Source organism: Oncorhynchus gorbuscha, linkage group LG14 (genome assembly GCF_021184085.1).
Source record: "Oncorhynchus gorbuscha isolate QuinsamMale2020 ecotype Even-year linkage group LG14, OgorEven_v1.0, whole genome shotgun sequence".
NCBI classification, from domain to species: Eukaryota; Metazoa; Chordata; class Actinopteri; order Salmoniformes; family Salmonidae; genus Oncorhynchus; species Oncorhynchus gorbuscha.
Genome location: NC_060186.1, coordinates 32489511 through 32513949, shown reverse-complemented (window position 1 = coordinate 32513949; position 24439 = coordinate 32489511). Strand labels below are relative to the sequence as shown.

Below are 24439 nucleotides of genomic sequence, written 5' to 3'. Positions count from 1 at the left end.
GTACGAGTGGTGGAGAGCCAGCATGTGTGTGTACGAGTGGTGGAGAGCCAGCATGTGTGTGTACGAGTGGTGGAGAGCCAGCATGTGTGTGTACGAGTGGTGGAGAGCCAGCATGTGTGTGGAGTGGTGGAGAGCCAGCATGTGCGTGTACGAGTGGTGGAGAGCCAGCATGTGCGTGTACGAGTGGTGGAGAGCCAGCATGTGCGTGTACGAGTGGTGGAGAGCCAGCATGTGCGTGTACGAGTGGTGTGTGAGCCAGCATGTGCGTGTACGAGTGGTGGAGAGCCAGCATGTGCGTGTACGAGTGGTGGAGAGCCAGCATGTGCGTGTACGAGTGGTGGAGAGCCAGCATGTGTGTGTACGAGTGGTGGAGAGCCAGCATGTGTGTGTACGAGTGGTGGAGAGCCAGCATGTGTGTGTACGAGTGGTGGAGAGCCAGCATGTGTGTGTACGAGTGGTGGAGAGCCAGCATGTGTGTGTACGAGTGGTGGAGAGCCAGCATGTGTGTGTACGAGTGGTGGAGAGCCAGCATGTGTGTGTACGAGTGGTGGAGAGCCAGCATGTGTGTGTACGAGTGGTGGAGAACCAGCATGTGTGTGTACGAGTGGTGGAGAGCCAGCATGTGTGTGTACTAGTGGTGGAGAGCCAGCATGTGTGTGTATGAGTGGTGGAGAGCCAGCATGTGTGTGTGCGAGTGGTGGAGAGCGAGCATGTGTGTGTGCGAGTGGTGGAGAGCGAGTTGGTAAAGTGAGAAAGGGGTTGTGCGTCCAGAAAGACAGTTCAGAGGTGGGGCACCAGGTGGCAGTACAGGGCACACAGTACAGACATGATGGACAGATAGAAGAGGGCAAAGCCTGCCAGCTGGGCCGGGGGAGAAGGCATTAGGAGGAGGGGGGGGCATGGAGAGCAGGACCCCCAGCGTCCCGTAAACACAGCCTCCCCGGCCATCCAGAACCACCTCCACTGTGCACAGCCTCTCCTGTCCCATGGGACATGAAGTAGGGGAGAGAATCAGCAGGCAAAGGATACAATTAAATAGATAGGGGAGATGTGTGTTTGTACGGACAGATGGAAGATGAGTTTGAGGGGGAAGTGTTACGGTTAAAAAAAAGAAGAGCGGAGGAGCAGAAAGAGAAAGTTACTGTTAGGAACAGGCAAGCGGCTCTCCAAGTCAAGTTTACAAAAGCTCTGCAGGTTGCCAGTATGTCGGTTGAGTTAGCTGGAGTCAACTGATAAAAAGAGCAAGGACAGAACTAGGCTAAACTTTAGTGTTGATACAAAAAGCAGAGTAGTAGAGGGAGTCTGTCTTATCTACTCCGTACAAGAAATCTTATGACCGAAGAGAAAAACCTGCGCTGAAAGTAGCCTTTAGGTATTTAACTAAATTGGTGAGGTCACCATCTGCTGCTAGCAAATTCAAATCTGAAGAACAGTCAGTCAGTACAGGTTCTCTTGTATCATATGCTTTACCCATAAACACACAGACGTTTTAGCATGAAGACTAGTGAGTTGTATGCCATTCCTTTATTCAACTAGTGTGAAGGTCTTACCTGTGGAACCCCGATCCTGCGACACGCCTCCAGAAAGTTCTCCACATTCCGCCGACACTTGGCCATCGTCAGTTTGGGCTTAATGGACAGACACAGAACGAGGACAATGGTACGCACAACGACAGCGGTTTGTCTCAAATGGTGCCCTATTACATGTATAGTGCACTACTTTTGACCAGGGCCTACGGTCACAGTAGTGCACTATGTAGGGAATAGGGTGCCATTCGGGACAAAAGCAGTGTCTGATCATAACCCCAATGCAAATGTATGGCAAAGTAAAAAGGAGCATTGTTGTATTGACATGCTTGAAGTGTAGTGTTCCTAACTGACTAAATTAATTCTGAAACTGACATCACTAACGCACGTATGGTATGCACGCACAGCACACGCATAGTGCACACACAAACTCACCACAGCAGGGGAGGGCACATGGATGCTGGGTACGGATCGCGGCCGCACATGATTAGCCAGATGGCAGAGGACGACCCCGTCGGTCAGTGCTGCTCCCAGGTCGCTGGGCAAGGACACTTTCAGACGCGACTCTATGTTCTACAAAATAGAGCAGGACACAATTACAGGGGGATCAGCACATGTAGGGACAGGAGCTTTTCCTGACCTTGTGATCCGACCAGGGCTCATAAAGCATCTCGGAGTAGGAGTACTGATCTAGGATCAGGTCCTGGGGTCCATCTAATTGTACTCATTATGATCTGAAAGGAAAGACTGATTCTAGTTCAGCACTTCTACTCTGAAATGCTTTATGAATACGGACCAAGGAACACAGTAGAAACTCCAGGCTCTAATGGCTTGGTCAAAAGGGGGGAGAATCTGTTTGTCGGGTGTTGTTCACCTTCCGCAGTTGCTCCACCAGAGCAGCCTCCTCTCCCATGGGGCCTTGAGGCTGGGTAGGGGTCACCTCTTCAGGCTCTGGCCTGGGGGCGGCACCATCACCTGGTGGGGAAGGCAGAACCAGACAGGCTCAAATTTTCACATACAAGATCAAAAGCTGGTGAAAGTAGAATGGGTGCTAATCATTTATCCTGAAGAGGGTGAAGTCCAGTTCTCTACAGATACAATGGCATGATCAGACACATGGCAAACAATTCAGAAGACAAACTACGGTAGATAGACAGAACTCTAGGCGGAGCTCTACCGCAGACAGACGGGGGGCTCTACAGCAACCGACGGAGGGAGGGGGGGAGGGGGAACTCTACAGCACCCGGGGGGACTCTACAGCAACCGACGGGGGGAACTCTACAGGGGTCTACAGCACCCGGGGGACTCTACAGCAACCGGGGGGGGGCTCTACAGCACCCGACGGGGGGCTCTACAGCACCCGACGGGGGGGGGAACTCTACAGGACGGGGGGGGCTCTACAGCACCCGACGGGGGGGGGCAACCGACGGGGGAACTCTACAGCAACCGACGGGGGGAACTCTACAGCACCCGAACGGGGGGGGGGAACTCTACAGCACCGACGACGGGGGGGAACTCTACAGCACCGACGGGGGAACTCTACAGCAACCGGGGGGGGCTCTACAGCAACCGACGGGGGGAACTCTACAGCAACCGACGGGGGGGAACTCTACAGCAACCGACGGGGGAACTCTACAGCAACCGACAACCGCAACCGGGGGGAACTCTACAGCAACCGACGGGGGGGAACTCTCTACAGCAACCGACTCTACAGGGGGGGGGAACTCTACAGCAACCGACGGGGGGGAACTCTACAGCAACCGACGGGGGGGAACTCTACAGCAACCGACGGGGGAACCGACGGGGGCAACCGACGGGGGGAACTCTACAGCAACCGACGGGGGCAACCGACGGGGGGAACTCTACAGCAACCGACGGGGGAAACCGACGGGGGAACTCTACAGCAACCGACGGGGGGAACTCTACAGCAACCGACGGGGGGGGAACCGACGGGGGGGGGGAACTCTACAGCAACCGACGGGGGGAACTCTACAGCAACCGACGGGGGGGGAACTCTACAGCAACCGACGGGGGGAAACTCTACAGCAACCGACGGGGGGAACTCTACAGCAACCGACGGGGGGAACTCTACAGCAACCGACGGGGGGGAACTCTACAGCAACCGACGGGGGGGAACTCTACAGCAACCGACGGGGGAACTCTACAGCAACCGACGGGGGAACTCTACAGCAACCGGGGGGGAACTCTACAGCAACCGACGGGGGGAACTCTACAGCAACCGCAACCGACGGGGGGAACTCTACAGCAACCGACGGGGGGAACTCTACAGCAACCGACGGGGGAACTCTACAGCAACCGGGGGGAACTCTACAGCAACCGACGGGGGGGGACTCTACAGCAACCGACGGGGGGAACTCTACAGCAACCGCGGGGGAACTCTACAGCAACCGACGGGGAACTCGCAACCGGGGGGAACTCTACAGCAACCGACGGGGGGAACTCTACAGCAACCGACGGGGGGACGGGGGACTCTACAGCAACCGACGGGGGGCAACTCTACAGCAACCGACGGGGGGGAACTCTACAGCAACCGACGGGGGGAACTCTACAGCAACCGACGGGGGGAACTCTACAGCAACCGACGGGGGGAACTCTACAGCAACCGACGGGGGGAACTCTACAGCAACCGGGGGGAACTCTACAGCAACCGACGGGGGGAACTCTACAGCAACCGACGGGGGAACTCTACAGCAACCGACGGGGGGAACTCTACAGCAACCGACGGGGGGAACTCTACAGCAACCGACGGGGGGAACTCTACAGCAACCGACGGGGGGGAACTCTACAGCAACCGACGGGGGCAACCGACGGGGGGAACTCTACAGCAACCGACGGGGGGGGGGAACTCTACAGCAACCGACGGGGGGGGAACTCTACAGCAACCGACGGGGGCAACCGACGGGGGGAACTCTACAGCAACCGAACGGCAACCGGGGGGGAACTCTACAGCAACCGACGGGGGGGGAACTCTCTACAGCAACCGACGGGGGGGAACTCTACAGCAACCGACGGGGGGGAACTCTACAGCAACCGACGGGGGGGAACTCTACAGCAACCGACGGGGGGAAACTCTACAGCAACCGCAACCGACGGGGGGGGGGAACTCTACAGCAACCGACGGGGGAACTCTACAGCAACCGACGGGGGGGAACTCTACAGCAACCGACGGGGGGGGGGAACTCTACAGCAACAGCAAACCGACGGGGGGGGGAACTCTACAGCAACCGACGGGGGGGGGAACTCTACAGCAACCGACCGACGGGGGAACTCTACAGCAACCGACGGGGGGGGGGGACTCTACAGCAACCGACGGGGGCAACCGAACTCTACAGCAACCGACGGGGGGAACTCAGCAACCGACGGGGGAACTACAGCAACCGACGGGGGGAACTCTACAGCAACCGACGGGGGGGGAACTCTACAGCAACCGACGGGGGGGGGAACTCTACAGCAACCGACGGGGGGAACTCTACAGCAACCGACGGGGGAACTCTACAGCAACCGACGGGGGGGAACTCTACAGCAACAGATGGAAGTCTGACAGCACTCAGATGGGATCAGAAAACCAACAGAGCTGAACATCATACATAACAGTCAAAAAGCAGACAATTTCCCCTCCCCCATTTAAAACATAGAAATCTGTCCATATTGAAAATGATTACCCACGGCCCCCCTTCTATTTTGTTCAACTATCTACAGTGTCTCTCAGTGACTTTGCAGGATCCCATCCAGACATGTCTATCAGCCCAGACACAGTTACCAGAACAATGTCACATACGACACTCAATTGTGACATGTGCATTGCACGCTCAAGAGGAACCAACACTCTCTTCTGAAAGCTCGCAAGGCCATGCAGCCAAGATCCAGAGGTTGTGATCCGGTGACATACCTCTCCTCTGCTCTTCCTTCTGGCTGAGGCGAAACAAGAAGCTGTCTGGCCGCTGGGCGGGCCCCTGGCAGGAGGGCGGGGCAATAGGGCCGGGGTAAGAAGGTGATTGGAGGGCTGCAAGCAGAACAGGATGTGAGCAGGTGGGAGAGTGGCAGAGTGAATAGACCGTTGAGTAAAATCATTTCAGATCCACAGGAACGTCTAGGGGGTAGTGGTCAATTTGGAATACAGAAATTAGTAAGGAGAGGGAGGAGTGTGTTGGAAGCCGCTCAAGTTCACAGCCATTTATAATCTGGTTTCCCTTGAAGCCAGTGGGACAAGCTGCACCGAGCAGTGTATGGCAGCCGTGATGTAACCATAGAGGGAAATGGAGGAATAGTGTGACTGGTGTCTTACCCGTGGGAGACAGGGAGGAGCAGCGATCCTCGCCCTGCTGAGTGGCCAGTCGAGTCCCAGCGGAGGGCAAACAGAGGGAGAGAGAGAGAGTTCATTTCATTTGAGTCAAGACAAAAAACAGTTCCCTCAACAATACTCCAGTCTCACACCTCTGACACCAGAGATGTAATGGGGGAGGGAAAAGGCCTGTAAACATCACTCGACTGTTTAGAGCGACAACAAAGATGGGCAACTGTTACATAAGAGAGGGTGAACTGTGGGCATAGAGCCATGAAGCTCTCTGGCTGCAGGTAGGTAGAGTGGCCCTTAGTTATTATAAGCTGACTATCATATTCATGGATTGTAGAGGTCGACCGATTAATTAGGGCCAATTTCAAGTTTTCATAACAATCGGTTATACGGCATTTTTGGACGCCGATTATGGCCGATTACATGAGGAGACTGGGTGGCAGGCTTACTACCTGTTATGTGAGTGCAGCAAGGAGCCTAGATAAGTTGCTAGCTAGCAATAAACTTACCTTATAAAAAACAGCAAACAATCTTAAAATAATCACTAGTTATCTATACATTTTACATTTAAGTCATTTAGCAGACGCTCTTATCCAGAGCGACTTACACACAGTACTGACTACAACATGGTTGATATTACTAGCTTGTCCTGCATTGCATATAATCAATGTGGTACCTTTTAATTTATCATTGAATCACAGCCTACTTCACCAAATGGGTGATGATTTAAGAGCATTCGCGAAAAAAGCACTGCCGTCGCACCAATGAACCTAACCATAAACATCAATGCCTTTCTTAAAATCAACAGACAAGTATATAGTTTTAAATCTACATATTTAGTTAATATTGCCTGCTAACATTAATTTATTTTAACTAGGGAAATTGTGTCACTTCTCTTGCGTTCTGTGCAAGCAGAGTCAGGGTATGTGCAGCAGTTTGGGTCGCCTGGCTCGTTGCAAACTGTGTGAAGACCATTTATTCCTAACAAAGACCATAATTAATTTGCCAGAATTTTACATAATTATGCAATGTAACAGCAATATTTAGACTTAGGGATGCCACTCTTTCAATAAAATACGGAATGGTTCCGTATTTCACTGAAAGAATAAACGTTTTGTTTTTTAAATTATAGTTTCCGGATTTGACCATATTAATGACCAAAGGCTCGTATTTCTGTGTTTATTATATTTAGTGTATGATTTAATATTTGATAGCGAAGTCTGAGTGGTGGTAGGCAGCAGAAGGTTCGTAAGTATTCATTCAAACAGCACCTTCCTGCGTTTGCCGGCAGCATTGCGCTGTTTATGACTTCAAGCCTATCAACTCCCGAGATTAGGCTGGCAATACTAAAGTACCTATAAGAACATCCAATAGTCAAAGGTATATGAAATAAAAATGGTAGAGAGAGAAATAGTCCTATAATTCCTATAATAACTACAACCTAAAACTTCTTACCTGGGAATATTGAAGACTCATGTTTCAGAGGAAACACCAGCTTTCATATGTTCTCATGTTCTGAGCAAGGAACTAAAACGTTAGCTTTCTCACATGGCACATATTGCACTTTTACTTTCTTCTCCAACACTTTGTTTTTGCATTATCTAAACCAAATTGAACATGTTTCATTATTTATTTGAGACCAAATTAATTGTATTTTTGTATTATATTAAATGTAAATAAAATTGTTAATTCAGTATTGTTGTAATTGTCATCATTACAAATATATATATATAAAAATCGTCATCAGATTTTTTTGGTCCTCCAATATTCGGTATCGACGTTGAAAAATAATAAATCGGTCTATCTCTAATGGATTGGATTTATATACACCTAGTGTTTTGCTACTAGGTGCTCAAAGTGCTTTACATTGTACAGGGGAAACACCTCCGCTCACACCTGGGTGATGCCACGGCAGCCATTTTTCAAGGGAGAGCGCACCACACATGCGCGAGCCAAACCCTAACAATCACCTAACTGGCCCTGGGCCAGTGTTTTGCAACATGCTCTAACACCCAAAGTATAAGGAAATAAAGAGAAAGAGACGGAGAAGGGAGGTTGAAAAGAAGACGTGCAAGTTCGCAGTACCTGCAGTAGACACGTGGGGACGATATCTATGGACATCCCAGACCCGGAAAGAGACTGGGGTGGGGGTCACAAAAATATAAAGGAGAGAGACAAGAAAGTAAAGCCAAAAGGTGTATTGAAGGATTTTTAAAAATAACATAAAATGTAACTCAAGAAAAATAAGATAAAGAGACTATTAAATGCTGAGAAAGGTCAAGAGAACATTGAGTACTATTCTGCTAATTGAGTAAGCACAGTGGAAACAGCATGCTGCACAGATAAGGGCAACAAAACAACAACCGTGTGTGTGGGTGTTTGCATTTGTGTGGTGGTACACTACATGACAAAAATGATGTGGACACCTGATACAACAGCCTCCACTCTTCTGGTTAGGCTTTCCACTAGATGTTGGAACATTGCTACCGGGACTTCAGCCACAAGAGCATGAGTGAGGTTGGGCACTGACGTTAGGTGTTTAGGTCGGGCTCGCAGTCGGCGTTCCACTTCATCTTAAAGGTGTTCGATCGTGTTGAGGTCAGGGCTCTATGCAGGCCAGTCAAGTTCTTCCACACCGATCGACAAACCATTTCGGTATGGACCTCACTTTGTGCATAGGGGCACTGTCATGCTGAAAAAGGAAAGGGCCTTCCCAAACTGTTGCCACAAAGTTGGAAGCACCAAATAGTCTAGAATGTCATTGTAAGCTGTAGCGTTAAGATTTCCCTTCACTGGAACTAAGGGGCCTAGTCTGAACCATGAAAAACAGCCCCAGACCATTATTCCTCATCCACCAAACTTTACAGTTGGCACTACGCATTGGGGCATTCCTCCTGGCATCCGCCAAACCCAGATACATCACTCCGGAGAATCCGTTTCCACTGCTCCAGAGTCCAATGGCAGCGAGCTTTACACCACTCTAGCCGACGCTTGACATTGCACATGCTGATCTTTTAAGGCTTGTGTCGGGCTGCTCGGCTATGGAAACCCATTTCATGAAGATCCCAACTAACAGTTATTGTGCTGACGTTGCTTCCAGAGGCAGTTTAGAACTTGGTAGTGAGTGTTGCAACTGAGAACAGACCATTTTTAAGGGCTATGCACTTCAGCACTAGGCTGCCCCATTCTGTGAGCTCGTGTGGCCTAACACTTCGCTGCTAACAGCATTTACAGTTGACTGGGGCAGCTCTAGCAGGGTAGAAATTTGTCGAATGGACTTATTGGAAAGGTGGCATCCTATGACGGTGCCATGTTGAAAGTCACTGAGCTCTTCAGTGAGCTATTCCACTGCCAACGTTTGTCTATGGAGATTACATGGCTGTTTGCTTGGTTCTATTCACCTGTCAGCAGCAGGTGTGGCTGAAATAGCCGGATCCACTAATTTGAAGGGGTGTACACATACTTTTATATATATATATATATACAGAGTGCATTTGGAAGTATCCAGACCCCTAGACTTTTTCCACATTGGTACGCTTCAGCCTTGTTCTAAAATTGATTTAAAAAAGTTTTTTATCATCAATTCACACACAATAACCCACAATGGCAGAGCAAAAATAGGTTTTTAGAATTATTTGCAAAGGTATTAAAAATAAACTGAAATATCACATTTACATAAGTATTCATACCCTTTACTCAGTACTTTGTTGGCAATTGGCAGCGATTACAGCCTCAAGTCTTCTTTGGCATGACGCTACAAGCTTGGCACACCTGTATTTGGGGAGTTTATCCCATTCTTCTCTACAGATCCTCTGAAGCTCTGTCAGGTTGGACGGGGAGTGTCGCTGCACAGCTATTTTCAGGTCTCTCCAGAGATGTTCGATGGGATTTAAGTCTGTGCTCTGGCTGGGCCCCTCAGGACATTCAGAGGTTTGTCCCGAAGCCAGTCCTTCATTGTCTTGGCTGTGTGCTTAGGGTCGTTGGAAGGTGAACCTTTGCCCCCCAGTCTGAGGTCCTGAACGGTCTGGAGCAGGTTTTCATCAAGGATCTCTCAGGTTTCCCTTGATCCTGACTCCCAGTCCCTGCTGCTGAAAAACATCAACAGCATGATGCTGCCATGCTTCACCGTAGGGATGGTGCCAGGTGTCCTCCAGACGTGACGCTTGGTATTCAGGCCAGAGTGTTCAATCTTGGTTTCATCAGACCATACAATATTGTTTCTCATAGTCAGAGTCCTTTAGGTGCTTTTTGGCAAACTCCAAGTGGGCTGTCATGTGCCTTTTACTGAATGGCTGCCGTCTAGCCACTCTAACATAAAGGCCTTGATTGGTGGAGTGCTGCAGAGATGGTTGTCCTTCTGGAAGGTTCTCCCATCTCCACAGAGGAACTCTGGAGCTCTGTCAGAGTGACCATTGGGTAATCGATCATCTCCCTGACCAAGGCCCTTCTCCCACGATTGCTCAGTATGGCCGGGCGGTCAGCTCTAGGAAGAGTCTTGAATGATGGAGGCCGCTGTGTTCTTGGGGACCTTCAATGCGGCAGACATTTTTTGGTACCCTTCCATTGATCTGTGCCTCAACACAATCCTGTCTCTGAGCTCTACAGACAATTCCTTCGACCTCATGGCTTGATTTTTGCTATGATGTGCACAGTGGAAACATCACAGATGATCAGTGGAAACAGGATGCATATGAGCTCAATTTAGAGTTTCATAGCAAATGGTCTGAATACTTTTGTAAATATTTTGAATAAATATGTGCCTATGTCATTATGGGGTACTGTGTGTTGTTGGATGAAATTAACATTTTAGAATAAGGCTGTAACATAAAATGTGGAAAAAGTGTAGGGGTCCGAATACTTTCCGAATGCACTGTAGTGTGTTTGCAGACAGCGCATGTACACCATTTGACATTTTAGTCATTTAGCAGATGCTCTTATCCAGAGCAATTTACAGAAGCAATTAGGATTATATGCCTATGACTTGGTTTGTTTGTATGTATTGCAGTGTATCATTAATCCAACAATGTGTGACTGTGTGTGTATGTATGCTGTGTACACATAGTTGCTCCCTAAATGTACGTGTGAAACAAGTCAAATGTTTGTGCGTGTGTAGGACTGTAACCAAAAGTGTTTCACCTGCTTGTGAGTGCCAGGCCTCCTCTTTATAGTGTTGGTGTCAGTGTCTACCTCAAACACCATGCGAGGCTGGGACTCGCTCTAACAGTGACCCAGCCGGAGAAGAGAGACAGAAAAGAAACACACAGAAAGAGGGGAATCAGAAGGGAAAGAAGTGGAGGGGTTAAGCCAGGACATGTGTAGGCTGGTTACAATGTGCCAGGAAGACGAAGGGAACTATTTGCTGCGCCCCATGGGCTCTCCATACAACATTTGTGAACTATATAGGGAACAGGGTGCCATTTGGGATATGACCATTGTCTCTTGAACAGGTGAATGCAAGAAGGGGACAGGGCAAGGAATCCAATAGCAGCAGGTCATCTAATAACTATACTAACAGCAATTTCACACTTTCGTGCCGACCCAAACCATACCGTGTGGATATTTACATTTCTTTAAGTGAGCCGTGGGACATGGTTAGCTCGCCATGTCCCGCCCAAACCAGGCATTAAATAAGCTGTGTGTAACAAAGCAGGCTGATCCTTGGGTTAGACCATACTGTGCTCAGAGAAAAGTGAGCCAGAGGAGTACAGTTTGGGTCAGAGGAACATTTGTGTGAAAAATGTATAATAGCCAGAGTTGTGTTCATTAGGCACTTGACAGATATCGAAAATGGGCGTTTCATCTTAGTCCCACTTGGCAGTTGTGCGTAATGAAAACGTCACAGTTAGATATTCTACACATGTCTTGAACTCTATTGGCAGGGATGAAACACCATTCTTCCATGAGAAATTCCATCATTTGATGTTTTGTTGATGTTGGTGGAAAACGCTGTCTCAGGCACCGCTCCAGAATCTACCATGTGTTCAATTGGGTTGAGATCTGGTTACTGACACACACACACACACTTTAAACCCCATATGCTCATTTGAGACCCCTCTTTCAAAGTCACTGAGATCTCCTCTTCTAGACATGGTAGCCAAAATAATGGTCAACTGGGCATTATTTATTTTATTTATTACATTTTTATACATGACCCTAAGCATGATGGGATGTTAATTGCTTAATTAACTCAGGAACCAGAACTGTGTGGAAGCACCTGCTTTCAATATACTTTGAATCCCTAATTTACTCAAGTGCTACCTTTATTTTGTCAGTTACCTGTAAGTCTATAGATTGTGTGTAGCTATAGAACCATTCAACCTATAAATCAGACGAGAGTGTCAATCCAACCCTGGAAGACTAGTTGGAGAAGGAGGGAGAGGACTGTGAAAGGTTATTGGGTGTTGACGGGTGGGTAGAGGACAGAAAGAGAGCAGGTAACACCCCATGTGCGAGCGACCGGGAATTGAAGGGGGGGGGGGGTCGCCAATTATATTTTATTTAGAGTACAGATTATTGTATGGAATGCTATACAAATGTTTGAGAACGATTACTTGAAAAATAACATTGTATTGAGTAAATGTATTCATTGGTTTCCTTTCACTTTAATAAGAGATGTACATGCCATGAATCAAAGGTTATTAATGTAAAATCTAAATTGACCACTGTTTTAAAATCAGTGGAGCAGGAGTGAAGGGAAGAAGAGAATGGGTGCACAGCCCCGGGGCCTTACCATGAAGAGGGCCGAGTCGTCCGTGTGGGTAGAACGCCTGGAGGGGTACGTGTTCTGGCAGAGGAGTGGAAGAGAGGGAATGAACATACAGGGAAGACAGGAGGTGAGGATGGAGAAGAGGGGGAGATAGCTAGGATATATAGCCAAGGCTCCAGACTAACAATTTGCAGTTGGTGGCACCAGCCCAAAAATGTGCGCCGCGTCACATAATGGAATATATTTGAGTCAGCACCTTATAAAGTCATTCACAATGCTTCATTAAAGAAGTGACAGTGCTAACAACTTTTCAGCCGAATCTCAGAGTTCTAAAACCGGACCAAAGCACTTGGGTTACGCAGAAACAGTGCCAGTAGTAGCTGGCTAACACCAGTCGGATGAGAGAAAGGAAGCTAAATATATTTAGCTATGGAAGGTTTTTCCAAATGGCTGAAGTCATCTGTGGAAACTGTTGGTCTTGACACTTGCATGTAATAAGCACAATTATAAACTGGGTGGTTCGAGTCCGGAATGCTGATTGGCTGACAGCGTGGTATATCAGACCGTATACCACAGGTATGACAAAACATTTATTTGCACTGTTCGAATTACGTTGGTAACCAGTTTATACTAGCAATAAGGCACCTTGGGGGTTTGTGATATATGGCCATAGCCACGTCATACCTAAGAACAGCCCTTAGCCGTGGTATATTGGCCATATACCACACCTCCTTGTGCCTTATTGCTTAAGGGATCGGACCCGTTTAAAACTTTTTTTAGCCTAAAAATGACAAAAAAAATAATTAAAGATGAGTTTTCAAAAAATGTTTGCATGACAACCAGCTGATAGGATTTTATGACCGCCACCGCCCTAGATGCGGTGCAAATCACATTATTGTGGGAGCACCTCCTCTTAGAGTGTGAATTAGGCTGTTTGAGAAGGTTTGAATCCTAAGCAACCTGCATACACATTGTTTGAAGTATAATAGACCAACATAGCTGCTGTGTGCATGGGTGTAGCGCATGTGAATTTACTTTCATTTTCCGCTTAAGACCAATGCCTACATCTCACTTACAACTTCATTTTTAATTATATTATAGGCCTAATTCAACTGGGGATTATTCACCACATGAGGAAGTGGAAACACATAAGCTTGGTCGCCAACGCTACATATAACACCTACTGCTTATAGCCATGTATTAATATAACAGTAAATGTCCCCCAGAAAACTCCCCCAATGAGTAGTGCACTTGTGATGGCCGATGTGCAACTTCATGTGCTCGGTATTTCAAAGCCATATCAGATATTGTGATTGTAAAACAGTGTGCTTTGAGCGCAATAATAAAAAAATACACATACAGAAATCTGAAACCCTCCTCTCATTAATACGGACAACTAGATGTTTCCAAAGTTGTTTGTCTGCACAATTGCATTTCGAAATGTCTAATAATCACAAGAGGCCCACACGAGGGGGTAGAGCGAGTGTGAAGCTCGCTCATTACAGCAACCGGCAACAACAAAACAGGCAGGCACAGCAGCAGGGCAGACATTTTTATTATGAATCATGAGGATAACGCACTTTGCTATTTAACAAGTTCATGCTTTTATCCACCCCAAATATAGGACGTTTTGATTGAGGTGACCAGCTAGAATGTGCAGCTCGAACCAGTGCGACCAATAAAAAAAATGAAACTGGCACAGCGAAGTTAAAGGGTCGCAAAATGTGACTGAATGGTGGTAGTCTGAAGCCAAGCATTTAGCACAGATGTTTTAGAGTAGGGACAAAAAGACAACACATTGCTGGGGTCGTAGATGTTTTGTCTTCACCCTGAAGAATCATTGATGGTATAACTGGAGAGGGGAGGGAGGGTGAAGGAAGGCACGTGACCACAATAGGAGCAAAAGAGAGGGATGATGCGTGTGTGGGGTGAGGTGGAGGGTTAATGGAGGACAATTGAAAGGGAGATGAGATAGAATGCATGGGAGGAATGGACACAGGGAGGAATGGACACAGGGAGGAATGGACACAGGGAGGAATGGACACAGGGAGGAATGGACACTGGGAGGAATGGACACTGGACATGACTCCTGAAGACTATGCGTGGTCATGTTTACGGAGAGCCCCTGTGAAATTGTATTAAGTCCTAGTTATACCTTGAACCTTTCATGCCAACACACATTAACTCACCATGGAGAACCCTTCAGAGATGGAAAACAAAGCCGAAGAGGAAAGGGAGGGAGGGAGAGAGGAGAACAGCGTGTGGACTCACCTCGTTCTCTGTGGGACTCAGCTTGGTAGGGCTTTGAGATGCTTTGTGCTGTAGAAACCGAGAAGAGTCTCAGTAACACAGAACTCTCCAAAAGTCTAAATGTTTTTTTTTAAGCTCACAACTCAAGCTATTTGGATTTGAGATCGGAAAATGAAGCGCTAGAGAATGTCACTTTCATTTGAGGCCATTCATATTTATCTTTTTCATTTTAAAACATGAAGACTGCTATAGATACATACACAGCATGTGTCAGCACTTTCTATGATCAAGTCCCCACTAACTCACTGCACACAGAGATAGAAGAGCAAGACATAAATCAATAAGAAAACTGAATAGTAGTCAGAGGAACCTTGACGTAGGTCATGACGGCGTCCCGCTGCACTGAGCGTGACTTCTGCCTCTCCTCCTCGTACCGCAGGGCGGCCAACTGGGCCATCCTCCGCACGCGCTCCACGCCCCCACCTGGTGCCCCGCTCGGACCCGCACCAACCCCAGCCCCTGACCCTCTCTGAACACAGGGAGAGAGAGGAAGAGGGAGGAAACAAAACAAAGAGAGGAGTGAAAGGAAGGAAGATAGGAGAGGGAAATAAGAAAGGCGGAGAGGAGGCGGCATGAGGAAGAGAGGAGAGGAGTTGAAAAGAGGCGGTGTCGACATTTAGACTCAATAAATCATGTTTTAAAACATGAAAGTAGTAATTGACGTAGTAATAATGAGTACTGGAAGCTGTACACAGCATTTAGACACACTTGGTTACCTGATTATGAGAGGCAGAAGAGTCTGGATCATGGGCCGTCCTGGGGGGGAACAGATCGGGGAAGGGGGTTAGATGCGTGATCTAACAACACAGATTATACATTTTTATTTAGACTGGAGATTTTATGGTCTGTTGGTGACAGTAATTTCTTGAGTCGAAAAACATTTGTGAAAAACTGAACAGAGACACGACAACACAGACTGAGAATCTGCCAAAGAGTTGGACTCATGTTTGTGTGAGTTATACATCAGTAAATGTCCCCCATAAAACTCCCCCAATGAGGAGTAGTGCACTTGTAATAGCCAATGTGCAATTTCATGTGCTCTGTATTTCAAAGCCATATCAGATATCGTGATTGTAAAACAGTGTGCTTCGAGCGCAATAATACAAATTACACCTACAGAAATCTGAGACCCTCATCTCATTAATGGGCAATGTTCCCTCGAAACATTTCCGGCACTGACCGAGCAAATTTCAGGTCTGCTGAGCTCAAACTTGAACTTCCAGTGCGCATTTACTGTGAACAATGAAGGTATACCCACTTTTAAGTTACAGTTTTAACACTGGCCATGCACAGCTCTGTTTTCCTATTTTGTTGCATTACAACCTGTAATTTAAATGGAATTTTACTTGGATTTCATGTAAATTGACATACACAAAATAGTCCAAAATGGTGAAGTGGAATGAAAAAAAATCATTTGTTTCAAGAAATTATTAAAAAATCAAAAACAGAAAAGTGGTGTGTACATTTGTATTCACCCCCTTTCCTATGAAACCCCTAAATAAGATCTGGTGCAACTAATTACCTTCAGAAGTCACATAATTAGTTAAATAAAGTCCACCTGTGAGCAATCTAAGTGTCACATGCATCTGTCACGTGATCTCAGTATATATACAGCCGTGGTCAAAAGTTGAGAATGACACAAATATTCATTTTCACAAGGTCTGCTGCCTCAGTTTGTATGATGGCAATTTGCATATACTCCAGAATGTTATGAAGAGTGATCAGATGAATTGCAATTAATTGCAAAGTCACTGCCATGCAAATGAACTGAATCCTCAAAAACATTTCCATTTCAGCCCTGCAAGAAAAGGACCAGCTGACATGTCAGTGATTCTCTCGTTAACACAGGTGTGAGTGTTGACGAGGACAAGGCTGGAGATCACTCTGTCATGCTGATTGAGTTTGAATAACAGACTGGCTTCAAAAGGAGGGTGGTGCTTGGAATCATTGTTCTTCCTCTGTCAATCATGATTACCTGCAAGGAAACACGTGCGGTCATCATTGCATTGCACAAAAAGGGCTTTACAGACAAGGATATTGCTGCCAGTAAGATTGCACCTAAATCAAACATTTATCATCAAGAACTTCAAGGAGAGCAGTTAAATTGTTGTGAAGAAGGATTCACGGCGCCCAAGAAACTCCAGCAAGCTCCAGGACCGTCTCCTAAAGTTGATTCAGCTGCAGGATCGGGGCACCACCAGTACAGAGCTTGCTCAGGAATGGCAGCAGGCAGGTGTGAGTGCATCTGCACACACAGTGAGGCAAAGACTTTTGGAAGATGGCCTGGAGTCAAGAAGGAAAGCAAAGAAGCCACTTCTCTGCAGGAAAAACATCAGGGACCGACTGATATTCCGCACAAGGTAGAGGGATAGGACTGCTGAGGACTGGGGTAAAGCCATTTTCTCTGATGAATCCCCTTTCCGATTGTTTAGGGCATCCGGGAAAAAAGCTTGTCCGGAGAAGACAAGTTGAGCGCTACCATCAGTCCTGTGTCATGCAAACAGTGAAGCATCCTGAGACCATTCATGTGTGGGGTTGCTTCTCAGCCAAGGAGTGGGCTCACTCACAACTTTGCCTAAGAACACAGCCATGAATAAAGAATGGTACCAACACATCCTCCGAGAGCAACTTCTCCCAACCATCCAGGAACAGTTTGGTGATGAACAATGCCTTTTCCAGCATGATGGAGCATCTTGCCAAAAGGCAAAAGTGACAACCAAGTGGCTCGGGGAACAAAACAATGTTATTTTGGGCCCATGGTCAGGAAACTCCCCATACCTTAATCCCATTGAGACCTTGTGGTCAATCCTCAAGAGGCGGGTGGACAAACAAAAACCCACAAATTCTGACAAACTCCATGCATTGATTATGCAAGAACGGCCTGCCATCAGTCATAACACTGCAAATATTGACTCTTTGCATCCCCACAGTGAAGCATGGTTGTGACAGCATCATGCTGTGGGTATGTTTTTACATCAGCAGGGACTGGGAAACTGGTCAGAATTTAAGCGATGATGGATGGAGCTAAATACAGGGAAATTCTTGAGGGAAACCGGTTTCAGTCTTCCACAGATGAGAGACTGGGATGGAGGTTCAGCTTCCAGCAGGATAATGACCCTAAGCATGCTGATAAAGCAACACTCGAGTGGTTTAAGGGGAAACATTTAAATGTCTTGGAATGGTCTAGTCAAAGCCCAGACCTCAATCCAATTGAGTATCTGTGGTATGACTTGAACGATTGCTGTATACAAGCGGAACCCATCCAACTTGAAGGACCTGGAGCAGTTTTGCCTTGAAAAATGGGCAAAGATCCCAGTGGCTAGATGTGCCAAGTTTATAGAGACATATCCCAAGAGACTTGCAGCTGAAATTGCTGCAAAAGGTGGCTCTACAAAGTATTGACTTTGGGGGTGTAAATAGGTACGCATGTGTTATTTCTTGTTTGTTTCACAATTTAAAAATATTTTGCATCTTCAAAGTGGTAGGCATGTTGTGTAAATCAAATGATACAACCCCCCAAAAAAACAATTTTAATGACAGGTTATAAGCTAACAAAATGTCCTGCATGGTTTATTCTGTTTCGGTACGTTGCGTTGAAAGTGTAATATTGCGTTGATTCGATCACAACTACCACAGTAAAGGGAAACGTTGATAGTGTTAACAGGGAAAACTCTAGAACAGTGGTCACCAACCTTTTCTGAGTCAAGATCACCGAGTCAAACTGCAAGCAGAAATCCACCGCTCAGATTTGTTTTTTTGCGTGACTTAAAAAGCGTAAGCCTACGCAACATTAACCAATTAAAAACAGTTCTGTAGCAATGAGGTTTGTACAGTAAACTAATGGCCCAATACATTATCACTGCATATTATCTTTGCTTGAATTGCCCTGGCAATGAATGCATTCCTGTTCGGGGTAAAAAAAATTATATATATATAATATATATATATATATATATATATATATATATATATATATATAATATATATATATATATATATATATATATATATATATATATATATATATATATATACACACACACACATTTCAAAATTTAAGGTAGGCGAAATGATCAAACCAGTGATAGATCCGTTGTTGTTTTACTTGTGAAGCCCAACTGAGTGAGCATACGTTTAAATAATAATTCGCTTTTTATTTTACTGTGCTGATGGTGCCTGCATCTGATGGTCAGTCTCAGTGGAAGGAGAGCGCAGCAGACTGAGGGGTCAGTCTCTCAACATCCCTCCACTCTCCCTTTCCTCCACTGACATAGACCAAAAAGGGACACAGTCTTCCAGCTGATGGCGAAACTCGACTCGCACCGCATTATTTCTGCCTCGTGCACAAATTCATGTTATTCCTCCTATGAACAGAGAAAGTGAAATATTCCTCGATAATATAAAAGACCCAACGCAAGCCTATAGTTACACTTTCCTACTCCTTCATTACTGCTGCTGTGCTGGTTGTAGATCTGAGTGGAAATAAGAAGAATGTGCATTTTCTGGCTTATAAAAGTGTTAAATACAAAGTGTTGACAGTGCTGAAAAAGAACTTAAACATTAACACACTCATAAAACAGCAGCTCTTTGCTAGTCATGGTTTTAAACGTTTTGAAATCTCACAGTATCAACTTTACTGTAGCTTTCGTTTATGCTTTACTGCAGACACGGTCATCTGAGCCATCCGATTGGCCAGCGGTAGGTCTACCAGCGGAAGGCAGATATTGTAATGTCAGACACATGAAATGGTTCAAAATGGCAACAGTTTGCCTACACGCGCGTAGGGCAGCTGAATCGGGTGCACCTACCGCCAACAGCCCATGACAAAAAATAAATAGGCAAACTGACGAATAAAACAACAATAATCGTCCGATGGCATTGAGTAGTGCACCACATCAGTCACTGGCTTCATCAATAAGTGCATTAATGACGTCGTCCCCACAGTGACTGTACGCATATACCCCAACAAAAAGCCATGGATTACAGGCAGCATCCTCACTGAGCTATAGGGTAGAGTTGCTGCTTTCAAGGAGCGGGGCTCTAACCAAGAAGCTTATAAGAAATTCCGCTATGCCCTCCGACGAACGATCAAACAGGCAAAGCGTCAATACAGGACTAAGATTGAATTGTACAACACCGGCTCCGACGCTCGTCGGTTGTGGCAGGGCTTGCAAACTATTACAGACTACAAAGTCTGATCTGCCCAGTGACACAAGCCTACCAGATGAGCTTACAAGCACATCTTGTAGCACGTTATTTAATTCTCAGCCATTTCTTCTGTTAATGCAAGTTATTGCTAGTTTGACCACCAGAGGGCATCTTTGAGAAGCATTTGATCGTCTTCCATATTGGTATTACCAGAGAATTTAAAACCTTTCTTGTAATAACATAGTATATGGGATTGATTTTAAGAAATTTGGCTTTAAAAAATGTGATTAATACCATGGTGTTTCTATTCCTCGGATGGGGCCACAATGTCTCCTGACCCCTCCTGTCTCAGCCTCCAGTATTTATGCTGCAGTAGTTTGTGTCGGGGGGCTAGGGTCAGTTTGTTATATCTGGAGTACTTCTCCTGTCCTATTCGGTGTCCTGTGTGAATCTAAGTGTGCGTTCTCTAATTATCTCCTTCTCTCTTTCTTTCTCTCTCTCGGAGGACTTGAGCCCTAGGACCATGCCCCAGGACTACCTGACATGATGACTCCTTGCTGTCCCCAGTCCACCTGGCCGTGCTGCTGCTCCAGTTTCAACTGTTCTGCCTTATTATTATTCGACCATGCTGGTCATTTATGAACATTTGAACGTCTTGGCCATGTTCTGTTATAATCTCCACCCGGCACAGCCAGAAGAGGACTGGCCACCCCACATAGCCTGGTTCCTCTCTAGGTTTCTTCCTAGGTTTTGGCCTTTCTAGGGAGTTTTTCCTAGCCACCGTGCTTCTACACCTGCATTGCTTGCTGTTTGGGGTTTTAGGCTGGGTTTCTGTACAGCACTTTGAGATAGCAGCTGATGTACGAAGGGCTATATAAATATATTTGATTTGATATTCCGAGAAAAACGAAACCCTCAGGATGGAATGGAAAATATGACACTGTACAACGTGACGGCTGGGAGTAGGATTGGAGGATTCTAAAATGTTTTGCCTTCATTAGACAACTTTGTTACAATATTTCTGTAAATCAGTTATATTTAGTCCCATAGTAATTCATTATGGATCCATAACTAAATCAACATCTGCATTTTGAAAGAGTATTTTTATTATTTTATTAACGAAAGCATAAAGATGCTGATGAAGAAATACAGTACTGTACAGTATATGCTTTTACATTTGGATAATAAAGCATTCGAGGCATTTTGAAGATAGAAGCCACCTCTGCATTTGTTTATTAGGCTACTGTGCAGTCTGACAAGTAAACATAGCCTACAATACATACTGCAGTAAACATGGGCAAGTGCCTAATTCCTTACATAAGGGAGAGTCCATGTCCAAACTTTCTAGGTGACCTCAAGTACTCATTAACTGTCTTTAATGCTTTTTTATGTTGCATGGGTCATGGACAGAAACATCTGGTAGACCGTATTAATGATAAACACCCGGATACCCTTGCGGTGCCCGGTGAGCAGTTAGTCAAGTTCTGTTGTCAGAAGAGGAATAGAAATGTCAGGGTGAACCGACGACCTGACGAACCCGCCAGATATGTTGACTCTGCCTGTCGGAGGCGGAGGTCCAGAGCTCACAGGTGTGCCTGGCACGGATTGTGACTCCATCTCGCCCTCTTCAACGACTCTCCGCCAATGCCACCTGACTCTCCACAAATGTATATTTCTATTATTCATGTTGGCCGTTAGGCTAAATGTTTGTTTTTTGTGGAGAAGGTTGAGATCACATCACCAACAAAGTATCACCATCCAAACACACCAAGACAGTCGTGAAGAGGGTACGACAAAACCTATTCCCCATCGGGAGACTGAAAAGATTTGGCATGGGTCCTCAGATCCTCAAAACGTTCGACAGCTGCACCATCGAGAGCTGGTTGCATCACTGCCTGGTATGGCAACTGCTCGGCCTCCGACGACAAGGCACTACAGAGGGTAGTGTGAACGGCCCAGTACATCACTGGGGCCAAGCTTCCTGTCATCCAGGACATCTATACCAGGTGGTGTCAGAGGAAGGCCCTAAAAATTGTCAAAATACTCCAGCCAACCTAATCATAGACTGTTCTCTCTGGTACAGCACGGCAAGCGGTACCGGAGCGCCAAGACTAGGACCAAAAGACTCCTGAACAGCTAATCAAATGGCTACCCAGACTATTTGCATTGTTCCCCCCTCTTTTACGCCGCTGATACTGTCTGTTATCATCTATGCATAGTCACTTTAACTCTACCTATATATACATATTACCTCAATTACCTCGACTAACCGGTGCTCCCGCACATTGACTCTGTAACGGTACCTATGTATAGCCTCACTACTGTAATTTTACTGCTGCTCTTTAATTGTTATTTAATTTTTAAAACTATTTATTAACACTTACTTTTCTTAAAACTGCATTGTTGGTTAAGGGCTTGTAAGTAAGATTTTCACTGTTGTATTCTGCGCATTTGACAAAAATGTTGATCTGAAGTTCAAATCTCGTGCTTCTCTCTGTGGGCTGATATTTCTGTGCAGCAGTCTTGGGAGTATTGTTTGTGTGCGCAGCTTAGAGGGAACATTGGTTATAGGTCAAGTTACTAGATAGATATATAGGGTGTTTGTGTGTGTGTGTGGTGTAGGTCTCCCTACCGGTTCTGCAGAGAATTGTGTCGCCTCGGGTCATCTGTCCTAGAGTCTCTGGAGGAGTTGGACTTGACTGGAGAGCCCTATAAAGAAACAGTCATCAACACACTTACACCACAAACACACCGGGGGTGGGTTCAGTTCGGTTCAATGTTTGCTATGTTGCGTGAAGATTTGCACTGACTGACACAATTCCCCAAAATGGTGCAAACCATTGGTTCAACAGCCTTTGAGGTACGTTTGCTCCCGTTTGGTGAGTGTGGCCTAATCAATATGGATGTGACCAATTCAAATTGCAAAACTCAAGGACACCATACACAATCGCTTACTGGGTCACCATAATCAGGTTCTTCAACTGGTCATTCAGAACAGTAGTCTCTGTTGAATTAAATGTTGCATACCCTTCTGTTGTGATGAACGCACCCCCAGCCTTCTACATACAGTCCTGTGCACACTGGCCAGTCGTACACACAAGCGCACTCATGAACACACAATCTCCATGTTCTGCCAACTGTGTAAGGGCGTGAGTCCACTTAGGAAGCAAAACTGATTGACAATACATTTCACATGCTGTTGTGCAAATGGAATAGACAACAGGTGGAAATTATAAGCAATTAGCAAGACACCCCCAATAAAGAAGTGGTTCTGCAGGTGGTGACTACGGACCACTTCTCAGTTCCTATGCTTCCTGGCTGATGTTTTGGTCACTTTTGAATGCTGGCGGTGCTTTCACTCTAGTGGTAGCATGAGACTGAGTCTACAACCCACACAAGTGGCTCAGGTAGTGCAGCTCATCCAGGGTGGCACATCAATGCGAGCTGTGGCAAGAAGGTTTGCTGTGTCTGTCAGCGTAGTGTCCAGAGCATGGAGGCGCTACCAGGAGACAGGCCAGTACATCAGGAGATGTGGAGGAGGCCGTAGGAGACAACCCAGTAGCAGGACTTCTACCTCTGCCTTTGTGCAAGGAGGAGCACTGCCAGAGCCCTGCAAAATGACCTCCAGCAGGCCACAAATGTGCATGTGTCTGCTCAAACGGTCAGAAACAGACTCCATGAGGGTGGTATGAGGGCCCGACGTCCACAGGTGGGGGTTGTGCTTACAGCCCAACACCGTGCAGGACGTTTGGCATTTGCCAGAGAAAATTAACCACTGGCGTCCTGTGCTCTCCACAGATGAAAGCAGGTTCACACTGAGAACATGTGACAGACGTGACAGAGTCTGGAGACGCTGTGGAGAACGTTCTACTGCCTTCAACATCCTCCAGCATGACCGGTTTGGCAGTGGGTCAGTCTTGGTGTGGGGTGGCATTTCTTTGGGTGGCCGCACAGTCCTCCATGTGATCGCCAGAGGTAGCCTGACTGCCATTAGGTACCGAGATGAGATCCTCAGACCCCTTGTGAGACCATATGCTGGTGCGGTTGGCTCTGGGTTCCTCCTAATGCAAGACAATGCTAGACCTCATGTGGCTGGAGTGTGTCAGCAGTTCCTGCAAGAGGAAGGCATTGATGCTATGGACTGGCCCGCCCGTTCCCCAGACCTGAATCCAATTGAGCACATCTGGGACATCATGTCTCGCTCCATCCACCAACGCCATGTTGCACCACAGACTGTCCAGGAGTTGGCGGATGCTTTAGTCCAGGTCTGGGAGGAGATCCCTCAGGAGACCATCCACCACCTCATCAGGAGCATGCCCAGGTGTTGTAGGGAGGTCAATAGAGGCACGTGGAGGCCACACACACTACTGAGCCTCATTTTGACTTGTTTTAAGGACATTACATCAAAGTTGGATCAGCCTGTAGTGTGGTTTT

General features: G+C 46.6%; 1 protein-coding gene across 6 annotated transcripts in view; it reads right to left on the bottom strand.

Annotated features, from left to right (window-relative positions):
- The window catches only part of LOC123994798 (DISP complex protein LRCH3-like), a 78902-nt gene that overhangs the window by 12231 nt on the left and 42232 nt on the right, over window positions 1–24439 (bottom strand). For 2 of the 6 annotated variants that reach the window (XM_046297795.1, XM_046297794.1), the window contains exons 10-21: window positions 22638–22714; window positions 15574–15613; window positions 15168–15326; window positions 14819–14866; window positions 12572–12625; window positions 10978–11058; window positions 7927–7980; window positions 5833–5869; window positions 5437–5550; window positions 2401–2501; window positions 1962–2099; window positions 1551–1628 (exon numbers count right to left, since the gene is read on the bottom strand). In XM_046297795.1, the coding sequence (XP_046153751.1) occupies window positions 1551–1628; window positions 1962–2099; window positions 2401–2501; window positions 5437–5550; window positions 5833–5869; window positions 7927–7980; window positions 10978–11058; window positions 12572–12625; window positions 14819–14866; window positions 15168–15326; window positions 15574–15613; window positions 22638–22714 (981 nt within the window). Of the gene's footprint in view, window positions 1–136; window positions 980–1550; window positions 1629–1961; window positions 2100–2400; window positions 2502–5436; window positions 5551–5832; window positions 5870–7926; window positions 7981–10977; window positions 11059–12571; window positions 12626–14818; window positions 14867–15167; window positions 15327–15573; window positions 15614–22637; window positions 22715–24439 lie in introns of those variants that run through there. The other 4 variants (XM_046297790.1, XM_046297792.1, XM_046297791.1 and 1 more) reach the window with 4 other exon arrangements.